The sequence below is a fragment of the Saccopteryx bilineata genome, chromosome 9, assembly GCF_036850765.1.
Source record: "Saccopteryx bilineata isolate mSacBil1 chromosome 9, mSacBil1_pri_phased_curated, whole genome shotgun sequence".
Lineage (NCBI taxonomy): Eukaryota > Metazoa > Chordata > Mammalia > Chiroptera > Emballonuridae > Saccopteryx > Saccopteryx bilineata.
Window position 1 is genome coordinate 72,870,877 of NC_089498.1, and position 16,727 is coordinate 72,887,603.

General features: G+C 54.7%; 1 protein-coding gene across 6 annotated transcripts in view; it reads left to right on the forward strand.

The window, feature by feature from the left end:
- Positions 1–16,727, forward strand: part of PALD1 (phosphatase domain containing paladin 1) — a 110,116-nt gene that overhangs the window by 72,437 nt on the left and 20,952 nt on the right. For 4 of the 6 annotated variants that reach the window (XM_066242886.1, XM_066242884.1, XM_066242885.1 and 1 more), the window contains 13 exons: positions 216–376; positions 574–649; positions 1,457–1,608; positions 1,953–2,052; positions 2,244–2,348; positions 4,419–4,514; positions 4,967–5,092; positions 5,687–5,803; positions 5,893–6,048; positions 6,373–6,555; positions 8,079–8,219; positions 8,458–8,529; positions 13,623–13,763. In XM_066242886.1, coding sequence (XP_066098983.1) covers positions 216–376; positions 574–649; positions 1,457–1,608; positions 1,953–2,052; positions 2,244–2,348; positions 4,419–4,514; positions 4,967–5,092; positions 5,687–5,803; positions 5,893–6,048; positions 6,373–6,555; positions 8,079–8,219; positions 8,458–8,529; positions 13,623–13,763 — 1,626 coding nt within the window. The remainder of the gene's footprint in view (positions 1–215; positions 377–573; positions 650–1,456; positions 1,609–1,952; positions 2,053–2,243; positions 2,349–4,418; positions 4,515–4,966; positions 5,093–5,686; positions 5,804–5,892; positions 6,049–6,372; positions 6,556–8,078; positions 8,220–8,457; positions 8,530–13,622; positions 13,764–16,727) is intronic. The other 2 variants (XM_066242888.1, XM_066242889.1) reach the window with 2 other exon arrangements.

Sequence of the window (16,727 nt, forward strand, 5' to 3'; positions counted from 1 at the left end):
ACTGGGCAGGGCCCTTCCTACCTGACCCAGCACCCAGGTCGCTGCTCTTACGACAGCCAGGTCGTAGAGAACACCCTGGCCATGTAGTTCCCCTTGAGGGAAAAGCAGCCTGTCTGTGGCCTCTTTGTGGTCTAGTCACTCCAGAACTCAACCAGGAAGGCCAGGAGGGACCTGAAGGTCCGTCATGGCTGTCTGGCCCCCACACCTCCCTGTAGATCCACGACTTTGCCCAGCTGAGTGGGAACACGTACTATGTGTACCACAACATCGAGGACCTGCGGGGGGAGCCCCACGCTGTGGCCATTCGGGGCGAGGATGATGTGCACGTGACCGAGGGGGTGTACAAGCAGCCCCTATTCCTGCAGCCCACCTACAGGTACCGTGGGCCAGTCCTGCGCAGGACCCCAGGGTGTTAAGCATGGTGAGCTCTGGGCCTGCACTCCAACTGTGGCCTCAGTCTCACCAGCTGTAGGTGGGGCTGAATTGCATGCAGGGATGCGGAGCTGCCCAGGGTGTGTCATCCTGCCCAGGGTATGGAGCCTGCCTGATGGGTGACTCCCCCTCACCTGGCAGGTACCACCGTCTGCCCCTGCCAGAGCAGGGGGCTCCCTTGGAAACTCAGTTTGATGCCTTTGTCAGTGTCATCCGGGTAAGTGGGGGCAGCAGGGGTGTTGGGAGCACTGAGTGGGGAGCTGGAGAGTGGGTCCCTGTATAGGCCCTCTCTCTATGGAGATGCTCAGGGTGGCTTTGGCCACTGAGTTTTCTGAGGAAGAAATCCTCTTTCTGTGTTGTGTATGGTGTCGAGTATGTTGGGTATGTGTGCATGCGTGTTTAGGTTGTGTGTGTCTGTGTGATCGTGTGGGGTGTGTATTTGTACATTCTCTAATGACCACCCAGCACAGGCTTTCTGGAGGACTGGACTTGGGCTGTGACTAGGCTGCTAACTTGCTGTGTGACCTTGGACAAATCTCCTAACCTCTCTAAACCTCGTTTCCTTATTTCTTTACTGGAGCTGAAAATTCTTACCCTCTAGACTCTCCTCCTGATGCTTCCTAAGTCCTGGTGGTGTTTCCCTTCCAACCCTTTCAGATCACCTTATTTAATTCACATCTTGCAGGGATGTTAGATATGGCCTTGTCCCCTCTGAGCAGTTCTCACTTCCAGAGCCAGTGCCTCAGCCTCCCCTGGGGGCTGGGAAGGAGGCAGGGCCTGTGATCCCAGGGGCAGGTGGAGCAGATCAGGCTGTGGGGCTTGCAGAAGGGGCTGGGCTGTCTCTCTGGCCCCGCCTTGCTGCAGACTGCGGGGCCGGGTGGGCCTGTGTCACGACCCTCCTATTCTTCCTAGCTCCTCAGCCGAGGGGTCCTAGGTCACACTCATGACCCTCCTATTCTTCCTAGCTCCTCAGCCGAGGAGTCCTAGGTCACACTGTGAAATGCTATCCCTGGTCCTTCCCCAGGAGACGCCCAGCCTGCTGCTGCTCCGAGATGCCCAGGGGCCTCCCCCTGCTCTCCTCTTCAGCTGCCAGACAGGTGTGGGCAGGACCAACCTGGGCATGGTCCTGGGTACCCTCATCCTGTTTCGCTACAGTGGGACTGCCTCCAGGCCGGAGTGAGTGGTGTGGGACCCAGTGCCCCAAGGAACTGGCCAGCATGCCGGGGACACACCGGGCTCTCAGAGCCAGAGCTGGAAATGGGGCGTCTGGGGTCCAGTTCCTGGGCTGCCGTAGACTTGCAGGGTGACCTGGAGAAAGTCACTTGACTTTTCTGGCCCCACTTTCCCCAGTAGGCAATAGTGCTCCTGCCTCCTCCAACCTGATTTGAGAAGAAGACTTGGAGCCTGTAGTCTGGTGCCCCTCAGAGGCTTGGAGTTAATACAAACTCTCATATAAATGCGAGAGTTTCAGAGCAGGGCCATCCTAGTCGCTGACTGTGCTGATGCCCTTTCCTTGTCAGAGCGGTGCCTGCGAAGACCAAGCCACTGCCCATGGAGCAGCTCCAGGTGATACAGAGCTTTCTCCACACGGTGCCCCAGGGAAGGAAGATGGTGGAGGAGGTAAGCAAGGGAGCCAGGAGCGGGGGCCAGGGCAGCGAGGGAACGTCTACTCCCCGTGTGGGTGGGGCCTTTCTGCCCTGACACCCCCTGTGCTCATCCCTGGCCATTCTCTTTACCTTCTCTTCTATCTCCCGCTGTCTTTCCTGGGCCCTGCTGCTGACCCCTTGTCCCTGACCTGTCCCTGGCACCAGGTGGACAGAGCCATCACTGCCTGCGCTGAGCTGCACGACCTGAAGGAAGCAATCTTGGAAAACCAGAGGCAGCTGGACCGTGTCCGGCCGGAGAGCCCAGCCCCGGTGAGGCGCGCACAGCTCCTGCTTCTGCACAGACCGGCCGCATCATTTCATTAGGCCTGTTATCTGGCTTCTTTCAGACGGGCTTTTCATGGTTGCTGCACCTCCCAGGAGAAGAGCGGCTTCAGAGGAAGGGGAGGGGGGGAGCAGGATGTGCAGGGAGGACGGATGAGGAAGAGGGGAAGTTTACTTTCCCGGCCAGGTCCCCTTGCTGCTGAGTAAACAGGATGGCGGAAGGGGTGCTGGTAGAGGGCGGGGGGCCTCTGGGCCCAGACACTTTCCAGACAGCTTATGGCCCCCCACAGAAAAAACGTTGGTGTTTCTCTGGGAAGGCTGGGGTTGGTCCAGCCTGCTGCTTCTGGAGGCGGGCTGAGCTCTGGGCTTTCTCAGCAGGCCTGTCCCCACTCTGGGGAGAGGAGGTCAGATGGACAGTGTTTGCAAACAGTGCATGGAAAGAATCTAAAGCCTGCAAAACCCTTTTCTTTTTGACACTTTACAAACATCTTTTAAGAGCAATATTTTATTATGGAAAAGTGAGAAATTAGAGAAGGAAACTTCCTTCCAATTCTGGCCTCACTGCTGCGTGTTCAGGGCTGGCTCCCTCCTCCTCATGCAGGTGCCCAGCACGTGGTTTGTAGCCTGCTTGTCTCGTGTCTTTCCCCTGCGCATACCTGGCTGTTGTCACTGGGAATTGTCCTGGCTGTGTCACTTCAGGTCATGGCCTGGTTCCGTCGTCACTGGCCTGATAAGTTAAGAGCAGGGCGGCCAGGGTTCCAGTCCTGGCTCGCTGGATACAGGGGTATGGATGTGGGCAGCCTGCTTACCTGCTCTGTGCTCCCCATTCCCCACTTACAGAGAGTCCCCACTGATGGTGATGACCTTACACGGTTGTTGTAAAGAAAAATTCAGATGAGATCCATAAAGCACATAGAAGGGGGCCTGACACAGAGCAGGTGTTCCTGGCATGTCACCTGCTGAGATTTACTACGCAGGCCTCTTCTTGTTGGACAGTTGAGTCACTTCTAGTTCTTTATCAGTGTAAACACTTTTGCATAAAGCAGCTTTGTGAAAAGGAGGTTTTCATTACATGCATTTAGGATTTTCCCCCTTAGTGTAGATTAGCGGCTGGCCTACAGAGGCCCATGGGCAAAATCCAGCCCACCCCTGGTGTTTTGTAAGCATATTTTTGGGGACACGGCCTTGCCTGTTCATTATACGCTGTCTCTGGCTCTCGTATGCTGCGCACAGAGCTGAAACACTGTGCAGCCTCAGATCTAGAATACACACTGTTTGGACTTCTTTAGAAATAAAAGTTTACCAGTCTCTGGCCTAGATTCCCAAAGATGGAATTAAACTTCACCAAAGGGTATGACCTTTCTTCCAGCTTGCACCCCCCCCTCCCCGCCCTCAGAGGGTGGCACTGACCCAGCAGGAGAACCCTGGTCTCTGAAGGCTGACAGAGTGACCCCAGTGATTAATACCCTCTCTGACAACCCCCCACCCAAAGTTGTTGGGCTGGGCTTAGGACACTTGTTTGGGGACCTGGCTCTGTGATTTGAGCAAGTCACTTACTTTCTCGGAACCCCAGTTTCCCCTCTGTAAAGTAAGGGTAATGATGATGGCGCCTGGGAGTGCTGTCATGAGGGTCTTTTTGTTCTTTCGTAGGAAGGGGCACAGGCTTGAGGAAGTGAAGGCTCTGGCTCAGGGGAGAGGGTGTTGATACACTCGCGCTTCTGCACAGAGGCGTGCTGCCCGTATGATGGGTGCCGCTGGAGCAGATCGGGGCGTTCCAGCCTGTCTGTGGGCTCAGAGCCTGTGGAGAAGGCAGACCCTGTGCTGAGAACTGTAGTGCTTGTGGTAATCCTGTAGCTCTCCCTACACCATGCCGCAAATGGGGGAGGGTTAGATGCTTAGAAGGACTTCCAGCCTGGCAGAACTGTTTTATGAAGGGATAGGTAGATTGTCTTCTGGGATTTCTGAGGCTTAACTCCTGCCCTTCCTGGGGTGGAGACTGTGTGGCCAGAGCAGCCCCATCTTTAGCTCCCTACCCTCTCTCCTGTCCCCTCCTCTCAGGGAAGCAGCAGCCAGCACGGTGGCCGGCAGAGGGCGCTGCAGAACCTGGAGCGATACTTCTATCTGATCCTGTTTAACTACTATCTGCACGAGCAGGTGGGGCTGGGGGATGAGTGGACTCATTCATGACCCCTTCTCCTGGGGCCCCTCCAGATCCCTGCCACAGTGACAGTCGTGGGGTCAATGAGGACCCCATGGAACTAGAGAGGAGAGTTGGGCATACATGTGTTGATTCCAGAGGAAGAAAGGAAGGTGTGTGTGTGTGTGTGGGCGGGGGGTGTACAAGGAAACACCAAGATAGGGGAGGTCCCCAAGCATGTCAGGCAAAGGGAGGCCCCGCCTCTCTCCTCTGGGCTCCCCAGCCTGTCTCTGTACCCTTAGCAAGAATGATCTCGCTTCTGACGGCCTGGTCCTTGCTCCCCACCCTCTCATCCCTGCCCTGGGCCAACATGGATGTCTCCTGGGGCGCCCTTACCCTGGGCAGACAGGGGGAGTTCAGGGTGGCTCTGCGCCCCTGAACGCCCGTCTCTCTCTGCTTCGGGCTGCAGTACCCGCTGGCCTTTGCCCTCAGTTTCAGCCGTTGGCTGTGTGCCCACCCTGAGCTGTACCGCCTGCCTGTGACACTGAGCTCAGTGGGTCCTATGGCCCCTGGGGACCTCATCAAGGACTCCCTGGTGAGTGTGGCTGGCTGCCTGGAGGAGTGGGAATGTGTGGGGTGCTTGCTCTGGATTCCTGTGGGGTTCGGGTACGCATTACCCTCACAAGCAGCAATGGTGCAGCAGTCTGGGGGTGGACTCTTACTGTGAGCATGCCGAGCATAATGGGGTCGTTCTCAGGCCGAAGAAGCAGGCACAGCTTTGGCCACTGTTCCAGTCCCCTCTCCTCTGTCTCACAAGCAGTACTCTGGGCAGGGAGTCAGGAGGCCTGGTTCTAGAGTCTTTGCCACCACTTCTCACCCGGAGAGTGGGCGCTGCCGGTCCCTCCCTGCCAGGGCAATGGTGAAACTGAGTGGCTGCCGGTCCCTCCCTGCCAGGGCAATGGTGAAGCTGAGTGGCTGCCGGTCCCTCCCTGCCAGGGCAGTGGTGAAGCTGAGTGGCTGCCGGTCCCTCCCTGCCAGGGCAGTGGTGAAGCTGAGTGGCTGCCGGTCCCTCCTTGCCAGAGCAGTGGTGAAGCTGAGTGTGCGGAGCTGGTCCCGCCTCCTGCTGCCCCCGTGGACGGGTCTGAACCTCTCGGTTGTTGTGAATCCAGGCTTGCTGCTCTCCCCACAGGGGGTGGATGATCTCATCTCCTCAGACGCACTCGGCACCATCAGAGAGATGGACGTGGCCAACTTCCGGCGGGTGTCCCGAATGCCCATCTATGGCACAGCCCAGCCCAGTGCCAAGGTGACCACCCCAGCGGGCCTGGGTCCACTTATAGATTGGCAGGAGGGGACAAATGAGCCCTTTTGCTGACCACCCTCCTGTCCCTCCAGGCCCTAGGGAGTATCCTGGCCTACCTGACCGATGCCAAGAGGAAGCTGTGGCAGGTTGTTTGGGTCAACCTGAGGGAGGAGGCTGTGCTGGAGTGTGATGGGCACACCCACAGCCTGCGGTGGCCTGGGCCCCCCATGACCGCTGACCAGTTGGAGGTGAGACCCTTCTGTCTTCTACACACCCTACCTTAGAGGCCTTCAGGGGAATAGGCCTGGGAAGGTCTTTAGAAGATCCCATGCTCCTGTTGAACAGAGGGAGGAACTGAAGCCCCGAGAGGAGTGGTGTCGGGGGATGGATGATTCAGGGCTCCTGCTCTGGCCACCTGCCTGGCTCTGAGTCTGGCTTACGACCCCTCAGGCTCAGGAAGGGGCGGCGTGTCCAGAAGCCAGTCTGGTCCTGGCCGGAGCAGACCTGGTCTTTCAGGTTGTCCTGGAGTTCGCTTCAGTGGCCTGTGTGCCCTCTGTCCTACCCTCCCCTAGGCTCTGGAGACGCGGCTGAAGGACCACCTGAGCATGCCTCCCCCAGGCCCAGAGGGCCCACAGACCCACAGGTTCCAGACGTGCCTCACCATGCAGGAGGTCTTCAGCCAGCACCGCGGGGCCTGCCCCGGCCTCACCTACCACCGCATCCCCGTGCCGGACTTCTGCGCCCCTCACGAGGAGGTGAGGGGGAAAGGCAGGCAAGGCGTCTGGGCAGGGAGAGGAGCCCGGCCCACCCCCACGGCCTTGGCCTGGCTGTGGGTGTGGCTCTGCTGAGGGACTGTGAGCTTGCTCCTCAAGGTTCTAGATGTAGCTTAGGTGCTTTGTTCCACCCCTTCCAAGCCTGGTGCTTGTGTGCATGCACGTGCTGTATGTGTACATGTGTGTTTATTATGTGTTGTTGGTGTGTGGGGGTGAGCATGTCCATGTGTTTGTGGTATATGTGTCTGTTGGGGGACTGTTCGGAGTGTCATTGTGGAGTGTGTATATGTGTGTGGTGTGTGCATTTTATTTTATTACTATTATTTTTTAATTTTACTTTTTATTGAGAGGAAGAGAGGCAGAGACAGATTCCTGCAAGCGCCCCTACCGGGATCCACCCAGCAAGCCCATTAGAGGGCAATGCTTTGCCCATCTGGGGTGTTGCTCTATTGCTTGGCAACCGAGTTATTTTAGCACCTGAGGTGGAGGCCAAGGAGCCATCCTCAGTGCCCGGGGCTAACTTTGCTCCAGTGGAGCCTTGGCTGTGGGAGGGGAAGAGAGAGATAGAGAGGCAGGAGAGGGGGAAGGATGGAGAAGCAGATGGGCGCTTCTCCTGTGTGCCCTGGCCGGGAATCAAACCTAGGACTTCCACACTCCGAGCCGACACTCTACTGCTGAACCAACCGGCTAGGGCAGTGTGTGTATTTTAATGGCGTCTGTGATGTATAGCTTGTCTTTCCTGGGGGACAAGTGTGGAGAGAGTGTTTTGGGGGTATTGTGTGGGGTGGTATGTGTGTGGGGTTTGTGGAGGAGGGTGTTGGGGAAAGCTGTATGTGACAGACAGTGTTTGTGTGTATGTGGCATCTGTAGGTTAGTGATGTGTGTCTTTAAGGTACATGGATACATCTGTGTGGTGTGTGTATCTGACGTGTATTGTGTGAGAGTTGCTGTGTGCCTGTGTGATATATCGGATGTTGGGTGCCGTGCTGTGCGTGTCTGTGTGGTGCACGCAGGTCCTAGGATGTGCTCCTGGTGACAGGTGGTGATGGGGCTTGGATTTCCAGTCTCTCTGTGCTGTTTGGGTCTGGTTGTCTGTAGTTTGTCACCCCCTGGTGGACATGTGCTCTGCCCTCTGGTGGGGACCAGAGTTGGGTCCATCTCAGGTAGGCAGTAGAGAAGAGAGTCCATGTGAGCCTGTGGGCACAGCACATCGGAGTGCATGCACACTGTGTGTTCTGCCTCATGGAACGTGGGCCCCAGGAGCCCCAGGCTTGTGTGTTTGTCTGCTCAAGTGTCCAGTCCTGGTCCGGGGTGGGGATGATGCTGTATGGGCTGTTCCGTGCACAGGCCGTGTATTCGACAGTGAGTTGGGTGTGTGTTATACAGGGAGTGAGACTGACACAGAGCCTGGCATTAGAGAGCATTCCCTTCTGGAGGGTGGGCCACCTTGGGAGTCTGTGCCGCCAGGAGGCCCCACTGACTCAGACCTTGGTCTTCCCATGCAGGATTTTGACCAGCTGTTTGAGGTCCTGAGGGCTGCCCTTGCCAAGGACTCGGGCACCGGCTTCGTGTTCAGCTGCCTCAGTGGCCAGGGCCGGACCACGACGGCCATGGTGGTGGCCGTGCTTGCCTTCTGGCACGTCCGGGTACGTGGAGCCCCTCTTGTGAGGACAGTGGTCTGTCTGCCTGGGCAGAGTGGGCACTTGGTCCCTGGGGATCCTGGCTATGTCAGGAGGGTGTGGGGGTAGAGGTGATGCCTGGCATGCCCGTCCTCCCTGGGCAGAGGGCAGATGGGGCTGGCAGACCCTGGCAAGGGGCTCCCGGCATGAGGGAGAGGTGCAGCGTGGTGGGAGTGCTCCCCACCCAGCAGTTGTCCTCCCTCAGGGCTTCCCCGAGGTGGTCGAGGAGGAACTCGTGAGTGTGCCTGATGCCAAATTCACCAAAGGGGAGTTTGAGGTGAGCACACGCCCTGTAGGGGGACCCCCTGGGCAGGGAGGAGGGCTAGCTTTGCTGGCAGGGCTAGAGGCGGTTTCAGAGCTCCTCATCCTGACGCCTCTTCTGCCTCGGCACATCAGTGCCTCTCTTCCCATTTCACAGACGAGCAAACCAAGGCAGGGACAGCTTTGCCTGGGGCCCTGGCAGATGACCACTGGGGATGAGGGGCCCGGACCCCTTCGCCCTGCCTAACTCTGTTGCTGGGCTACTGTATGCCCTGGGGTAGGCCACTGGCCACCATCTTTTCTGAGTAGCATTGACAGCCCCCTCACAAGCACCAGGGACCAGTGGTGGTTGGTGACCTGGGTGTGGGGCTCTGGCCCGCCCACCCCCACCCCCATTTCAGTCCAGGGCACTGGATGGATAGACACTAACATTTCTGATTTAGTCACCCATATGTTGTGCAACTGCCACATGTTGTCTTCCCAGATGCCTTGCAAGTAGGTGGCAAATGTCTCCCTCTTCCAGCTGGGGAGTGTGGAGCTCAGAGTTGGCCCATGGCTGCCTGGTGTTGGCATGTGGCTGGCTCCTGCCTGCTTGGCCAGCCTTTCCCGTGCCCCTCCTTGCTGTGCCGCCACTCTGGCTTTGTGCAGGACCGCAAACTCACTCATCTCTTTCAGCTTCTGGGCCTCTGCATGTGCCGTTCCCTCTCCCTGGACCTCTTCGTTTTTCTGGCTGATTCGGTGGTTCTCTTTTTTTATTGCGGTAATTGTACATAACATGAAACTTACCGTTTTAACCATTTCTAACTGCACGGTTCTTTGGCACTCAGTGCATCTTCATTGTTGTACAGCCACCACCATCATTTGTCTCCAGAACTTTCTCATCTTCCCAGACTGACTGTATCCGTCCCCACTCCCCCTCCCCCTCCCCCAGCCCCGGCAGTCATTGTTCTAGTCTCTATCTCTGTGAATTTGAGTATTCTATGTACTGCATATAAGTAGAACCACTGATAATATAGTACTTAGTAATAAGTAGTCATTTTGTGTCTGGTGTATTTCACTTAGGATAATGTCTTTTTGGTTCATTCATATTCAGCATGTATTAGAATTTCCCTGTGTGTGTGTGTGTGTGTGTGTGTGTGAGAGAGAGAGAGAGAGAGAGAGAGAGAGAGGCAGAGGGAGGGACAGATAGGGACAGGCAGACAGGAAGAGGGAGATGAAAAGCATCGGTTCTCTGTTGTGGCACCTTAGTTGTTCACTGTCTGCTTTCTCATATGTGCCTTGATGGGGATGCTCCAGCTGAGCCAGTGACCCCTTGCTCAAACCAGCGATCTTGAGCTCAAGCCAGTAACCATGGGGTCATGTCTATGATCCCACGCTCAAACTAGCAACTCCACCCTCAAGTAGGATGAGCCCGTGCTCAAGCCGGCGACCTCGGGGTTTCAAACCTGCATCCCAGGCTGACACTCTATCCACTGTGCCACTGCCTAGTCAGGCTAGAATTTCCTTTTCTTTTAAAGGCTGACAAATACTCCATTGTGTCCATGTGCTATATTTTGTTTATCCACTCACCTGTTGATGGTCACTTGGACTCTTCACTTTTTGGCTATTGTGAGTAAGCTTGTTAGGAACATACACAGGCATACAAATATTTGTTTGAGTCTCTGCTTTTATTCCATAAGTGGAATTGCTGGATATATGGTAATGGTACATTTAATTTTTGAAGAACTGCCATGCTGTTTTCCACAGTAGCCGCACCATTTTACATTTTCACCTGCAAAACCCAAGGGCTCTGGTTTCTCTACACCCTTGCCTACCCTTAGTTTTCTACTCCTCTGATGATACCCATCCCCATGGATAGGAAGTGGTAATGCACTGTAGTTTGAATTTGCATTTCCCTGATAATTACTGATGTTGAGCGTCTTTTCACATTCTATTTGGCCATTTGTTTGTCTTCTTGGAGAAATGCCTGTCAAACCCTTTTCCACTTTTGGTTTGGGCTGTTGGTAGTTGAGGTATAGGAATTATTTATGTTCTGGATGTTGAATTCTTAGTAGATACGTGATTTGCAGATATTTCCTGCCATTCTGTGGGTTGCCTCTTTACACTGTTGATAGTGTCCTTTTTTGCAAAAGCTTTAAATTTTAATGTTTGATTTGTCTTTTATTTTGTTGCCTATGCTTATGGTATCATAGCCAAGAAGTCATTGTCAAATGCAATGTTGTGAAGGTTTTCCTGTGTGTTTTCTTCAAAGAGTTTTATGGCTTTATCTCTTATATTCAGGTTTTTGATCCATTTTGAGTTAATTTTTGTTTATGGTGAAGGTGAGGGTTAAAGTTCATTTTTTTTTCATGTGGAATCCAGTTTTCCCAGCACCATTTGTTGAAAAGAATGTCCTTTCCACATTGAAAGCTCTTGCATTCTTTTTTTTATATAATTATATCTAACTTTATTTATTTATTTTACAGAGACAGAGAGAGAATCAGAGAGAGGGATAATAGGGACAGACAGACAGGAACGAAAAGAGATGAGAATCATCAATCATCAGTTTTTCATTGTGATACCTTAGTTGTTCATTGATTGCCTTCTCATATGTGCCTTGACCGCGGGCCTTCAACAGACCGATTAACCCCTTGCTTGAGCCAGCGACCTTGGATCCAAGCTGATGAGCTTTGCTCAAACCAGATGAGCCCGTGCTCATGCTGGCAACCTCAGAGTCTCGAACCTGGGTCCTCCTCATCTCAGTTCGATGCTCTATCCACTGCGCCAACGCCTGGTCAGGCGCTCTTGCATTCTTGTCAAAAATCATTTGACCATACATGTAAGGGTTTATTTCCAAAGTCCTCATTTCATACTCAGATGTGGTACGTGGAACTCTGGACCCACCCCCAGCATGTGCCAGGAGCTCTGTGTGCACTTGCCTGTTCACCCCCCACAGCCCTAAGAGTTAGGTGCCCTGCTGCTCCCAGTTGGCAGATGAGACAAGCAAGGCACAGGGAGCCACGCTCATTACCCTGGAGCCGTATCAGAGAGGTGATGGGCCTGGGGGACAAGGCAGGTGTTGGACCTCAGATCCTATATTCCAAAGTTCTATTATTTGACTTGAAGATGCCCCTATACCCCTGTCCTCACCCATCCCAAGACATTCTCCCCTCTAAACCAGCTTCCTTTGCAATTAGTTTGGGCCTATTGAACCCACAGTCCAGCTAATAGAATGTGAAGAGGGCTGGAACAGACATTGATTCTGAGGGCAGAGGGTATAGCTGGGGGAGCCCAGGAGAGCTTCATGGAGGAGGTGACGTTAAAGTACATTTTAGAAAGGTGAGTGAGTTTGCTGGGTGAAGAGGATCAGTGTGCAGAGATCAAGTTTGCAGAGATGGGAATCTGGAAAGGGCAGGAGCTGTTGAAGGGTGAGAGGATCTGGGGCTGAGGTGGGGGACTAGACTGTGAGGACCCCGGAGAGCCCCACACTGTGTTTGACCTTGACCTTGAGGCTAGCAGGGAGGACTAGGAAGTCTTCACTGGCCTCTCTTCTGGGGTCCGGCTGTGTGGAGGAGGAGGCGGGGCCTGAGTGAGGAGGGGCCTGAGTGAGGCGGGGCTGCCGGACAAGCAGGAGCAGCTCGGTTCTCACTTGTAGGAGGCACCCGGGTGACCTCAGGGTTCTAGCTGCTGCTGGTGACAGCCAAGGAGCTGAGGAATTCATGGGCAAGAGCAGTTTAGGGGAGATTCTCGGAGTTTGGTTCACTGAGCTAGAAAAACTGCAGCTTTCTGCCTGGGGAGCGCCCCGTGGGACACCGTTCCTGACCCTGTGCCCTCCTGGGGACTGCCTGTGGTGTGCTCTCCGTACAGGCGAGGTGCATACCCAGAGCCAGGGGCTGGGGGTGGGCAGGGCGGCAGCCTCTCCCCGCAGCCTGTGCCAGGGCAGCAGGGTCCTCCCGGGCTATGGGGCCCCTCCTCCCACTCGTGGCTGTAACTCCACCCCTGCTGGTCTGCCAGCCCTGGGCCCCTCCTTTCTGAGAAACTCGGGAGTGGGGACCCAATCTTGCAGGGGGGACAATGGGCTGTGTGTACAAGCAGTGGCCGTAGAGAGGAGTTGGGTCAGGTTTCTGTTCTTTTGTTCACTTAGCAGCTGTCCCTGGGGCCCTCCTGGGTGGAAAGGCCTCACTCTCAGGGGTCAGGGAGCTTCTGGCCTGGTGGGGAGTGCTTGTGAAACAGATGAGCACACGGTGGATGAGCAGGTGCCCTCGATGGGGGACTGCGGGGCTCAGAGAGGAACGTGCAGGTGTGGGCTGCACCGAGGGCTCAGGAAGGTGCTGCTGCAGGTGTTGTGGGCTGCACCGAGGGCTCAGGAAGGCGCTGTGCAGCGGGGAGGGTTATGAGCGAGGCAGGAAGCAGGCGGGTCAGGGAAGTGTAGACCTGGGGAATCTCATTTTACAATGAGTGTGAGGGAGCCATGAAGAGATTGAAGCTGTGGCGTTGGCAGGTGGGACATGCTCTCTGGCAAGGGGCTCCGAGGGAGGAGAGGCAATGGAGGCCTGGATTGATACTGGCCATGGGGGTGCCTGGCCGATGGGTTTGCGGGCAGAGGGGGCTGGGGGTCCACAGGGGAGTGGTTGGGAAGGATGATTGGGGGAAGAGCCCTGCCCTGCAGAATGACCTGCACAGGCCTTAGTTTCCACAGGAGTAAAGGGAGGCTCACATCAGATGACTGGTGTCCTCGCTGGGTTCCCATAGCTGGGTGTCCCCAAAGTGTCTGGTGGCCACTGTGGAGGACAGGCAGAGCTAGCTGGGCCCCATGTGAGGCTCATCACATACCCTCCCTCACCCCTTGCCGTTACTTGACAAGTTTGTGTTCTGTAGTTCAGTCTGAATAAGATTTTGTTTGAAGTAAGGTTTCTACTGCTTAGAAAAGAACACTTTTGGAGGCCTGGCCTCAGCTTTCTAGGAGCCCGCTTGTCCCCAACCCAGCCTGTGAGCTGAGCACAGGCAGGGCTCTGGTCTGGGCCCAGGCCTAGAGGCCAGGGTGGCTCATAGAGTGGGGTGAGCCCGTTTTGAGGGCCCACCTGCCCAGCTTGGTTTTCTCTCTGCTCAGCTGCACTCCTCTGGCCCCAGGTGGTGATGAAGGTGGTGCAGCTGCTGCCCGATGGGCATCGCGTGAAGAAGGAGGTGGACGCGGCGCTGGACACAGTCAGTGAGACCATGACCCCCATGCACTACCACCTGCGGGAAATTATTATCTGCACCTACCGCCAGGTGAGCCCACCCTTCACTCAGGTGCACAGCCCAGGGCGTGGCCGCGGAGGGTGTGAGGTGTAGGGGTCCCTTGGGCTTTCCGTCACTTCTTCACCTTCAGTATGTGGAGGTAATCCCTAAAATATAAACCCTCCCAGCCCAACTCCCCCAGCTCGATTCCGGAGCATCCCTTGGGGTGTGTGCGGGGTGTTCAGAGGATTTAATAGCTGTTGCAGCCCTGGACCTGTCAGGCCTGGCCAGTCTGAACGAAACCCTGTCCTGGTTCCCGGCAGCGCCAGACGTCACCCCTCCAGGGGCCCGGGTTCTTGAGCAGGAGTTAGGTGGGACACGGCCGCTCTGTGGTTCTGGACAGGGGCTGTCTGATAACTGGCAGGACAGCAGTTAGGAGCTAATACTGCTGAGGGACTGGGATTAAATCAGAAGGTTTCCATAAAAGCTCAGGTTTCATTTAACATTTCAGATTTTCAGCCTGTTTAGAAAAACCGTGTCCCCTTGTTGGCCGTGGCCCTCAGTATTATCACACGTGGTCCACCTGGCTAGTTATGTAACCTGCCGGCAGCCCTGGGCATTGGACTTGGTGCCCTCTGGGCTCTGTGTGGAGCACGCTGACCTGCCCAGTTCTGTTCTCTGGCCCAGTGACTGGGTGGCTGCTGGGCAGAGGAAGGTGCTGGAGCGGGAAGGGGCAGCTGTGAGGGGAACAGGGGCTTCAAGAACACTGTGCCTGAAGCAAGTGGGCACCTCTGTGGGTGTCATCCTTGGGCTGTCTTTTGCTGGTCAGCAGTTCCCAAGGACAGCTTCTGCCTGTGGCCCCTGCAGACAGTGGGGCTGCTCCAGGCCAGCCCCGTGCTCTGCCTGCACCCAGGCACGCCTTGGTGAAGTGGCAATCCAGGCCCACCTTTGCTCAGGGTCATGGCTCAGACCATGACTGGGGCACTGGGTGGGTGCTTGGCGGGAGGCAGGCTGTGCTCAGGCTCAGAGGTCTGTTGGAAAGCTGCCAAATGTTAGATAAGGATGGTGATTAAGGAGTTTCAGAAAATGAACTTTGCTGAACTTTGGAAGACACTACTTCTCCCCAAGGCCCCGTGAGATTGTATGTCCTTTTGGGTCTTCCTAGTGGTGTGGTACGCTGCCGCCAGGGGGCAGCCACGAGCGAGAGACTGAGCTCCTCCGGCTTTCAGAGGGCTGAAGCTTCCAGTTCTCTCTGTAGCTGGAGGCTCAAGGAGTTGAAAGGGATGCCCACCCCTGCCTCAAAGCAGCAGAGGGCCCCTCCTCACATCCACTTTCCTCCAGCCCTGCTAGCTCCGGAGTGCCTTTAGGCATTCTGGGTACCCCCCACGCCAGCCCTGAAACTGATAGGCTCTCCCCTCTTCCTAGCTCTGCAGCAGGGGGTGTCCACTGTGAGGCACAGAGGGCGGAGCAGAAAGCTCTGAGGGGAGAGGGGAGAGGTTCCACAGAGCTGCCCTGAACAACCCCAGTGTACTGAGGGCCAGGGAAGGCACTCCAAGCAGGAGGGACTGCATGGGCCAAGGCCGGGAAGCTGAGGTGCAAAGTGAGTTTAGGGGCAGCGAAGGTCCTTTGTGCCCATAAACACAGTTGTGTTGGAAGCTGTCAGAGATGAGGTTGGATGGGTAAGTCGCCTCTAACTCTGCTGGCAGTGGAGAGGGGAAAATGGTGTGATTGGAACTGTATTTAACAGTGGATGCCCCTGCTGCCTTTGGGGTATGGAGTGTTTTAATGAGGAAGGAGGAAGCAGAGCCAGTGAGAATGGTGGTAATGGCAGTGGCTGTGGCAGGGTGATGGTGCTACAGAAGCAAGATACAGAGTTATTTCTCAGTGTGGCCACCAGGTGGCCCCAAGGAGCTGAATTTGGGCCAAACTCTCAAGGGCCTGAAGAACAGAGAGGCACCTGAGACACTCGAATGCAGTCCTCCTCACCCTGGCTGCATAATAGATTCATAGATTCATCGGGGAGCTTTAAAAGATACCCATGCCTGAGCTCCATCTCCAGAGAATCTGATTTAATTGACCTGCTGGGGGCCAGAATATAGAACTTAAGAAAAAAAAGGTGATTCCGAGGTACAGTCAAGGTCGAGAACACCGTTATCCTCTAAGAGGTCCTCTGCTTTGGTGAGCTTCAGGACCACCTGGGCTTGTTAACATGCATGTTGCTGGCCTCGCTCCTGAGGTTTGGTTTCTGTAGGTCTGGGTGTCCAGCAGGCTCTTAGATGTTGCTGATGTTCCTAGAACAGGACCGCCCTTGTCAATTTCTTCAGGGAAGCCAGCTGAGGTTTTGATAGGGATTGTGTTAAATGTGTAAATCAATTTGGGGAGTATTGCCATCTTAACAAGAGGCATTTTTCTGATCCAGGAACATAAGATGTTTTCCATTTATTTAGGTCCTCTTTAATTTCTTTCTTTTTTGTTAATTTCCATTGATTTGAGAGAGAGGGAGAGAAGCATCAACTCATTGTTTCACTTAGTTGTTCCATTAAATTGTGCACTCATTGATTGCTTCCTGTACGTGCCCTGACCGGGGATAGAACCATGGCCTCTGGTGTGCCAGGTTGATGTTTTATCCACTGAACCACTCGGCCAAGGCCAGGTCTTCTTTAATTTTTTACATGATATCTTAGTTTTCCGAGTGTAAGTTTTGCACTTCTTTTGTTAAATTTATTTCTATTTTGTTATATTTATGCTCTTATGAATAGAATTGATTTTCTTATTTTACTTTTTTGCATGTTCATGCTACAGTATAGAAATACAACTGTAACCTTGCTAAACTTGTTTATTAGTTTTAATACTTGTTTTAGTGAATTTCTTAGAATTTTCTATGTATAAGATCATGGTATCTACAGAGGTAGTTCTACTACTTCCTTTCTAGTCTGGGTGCCTCTTACTTAATTTTCTGGTTTGACTGCCTGGCAAGATCTTCTAGTACAATGTTGAACAGAAGTTACAAGAGCA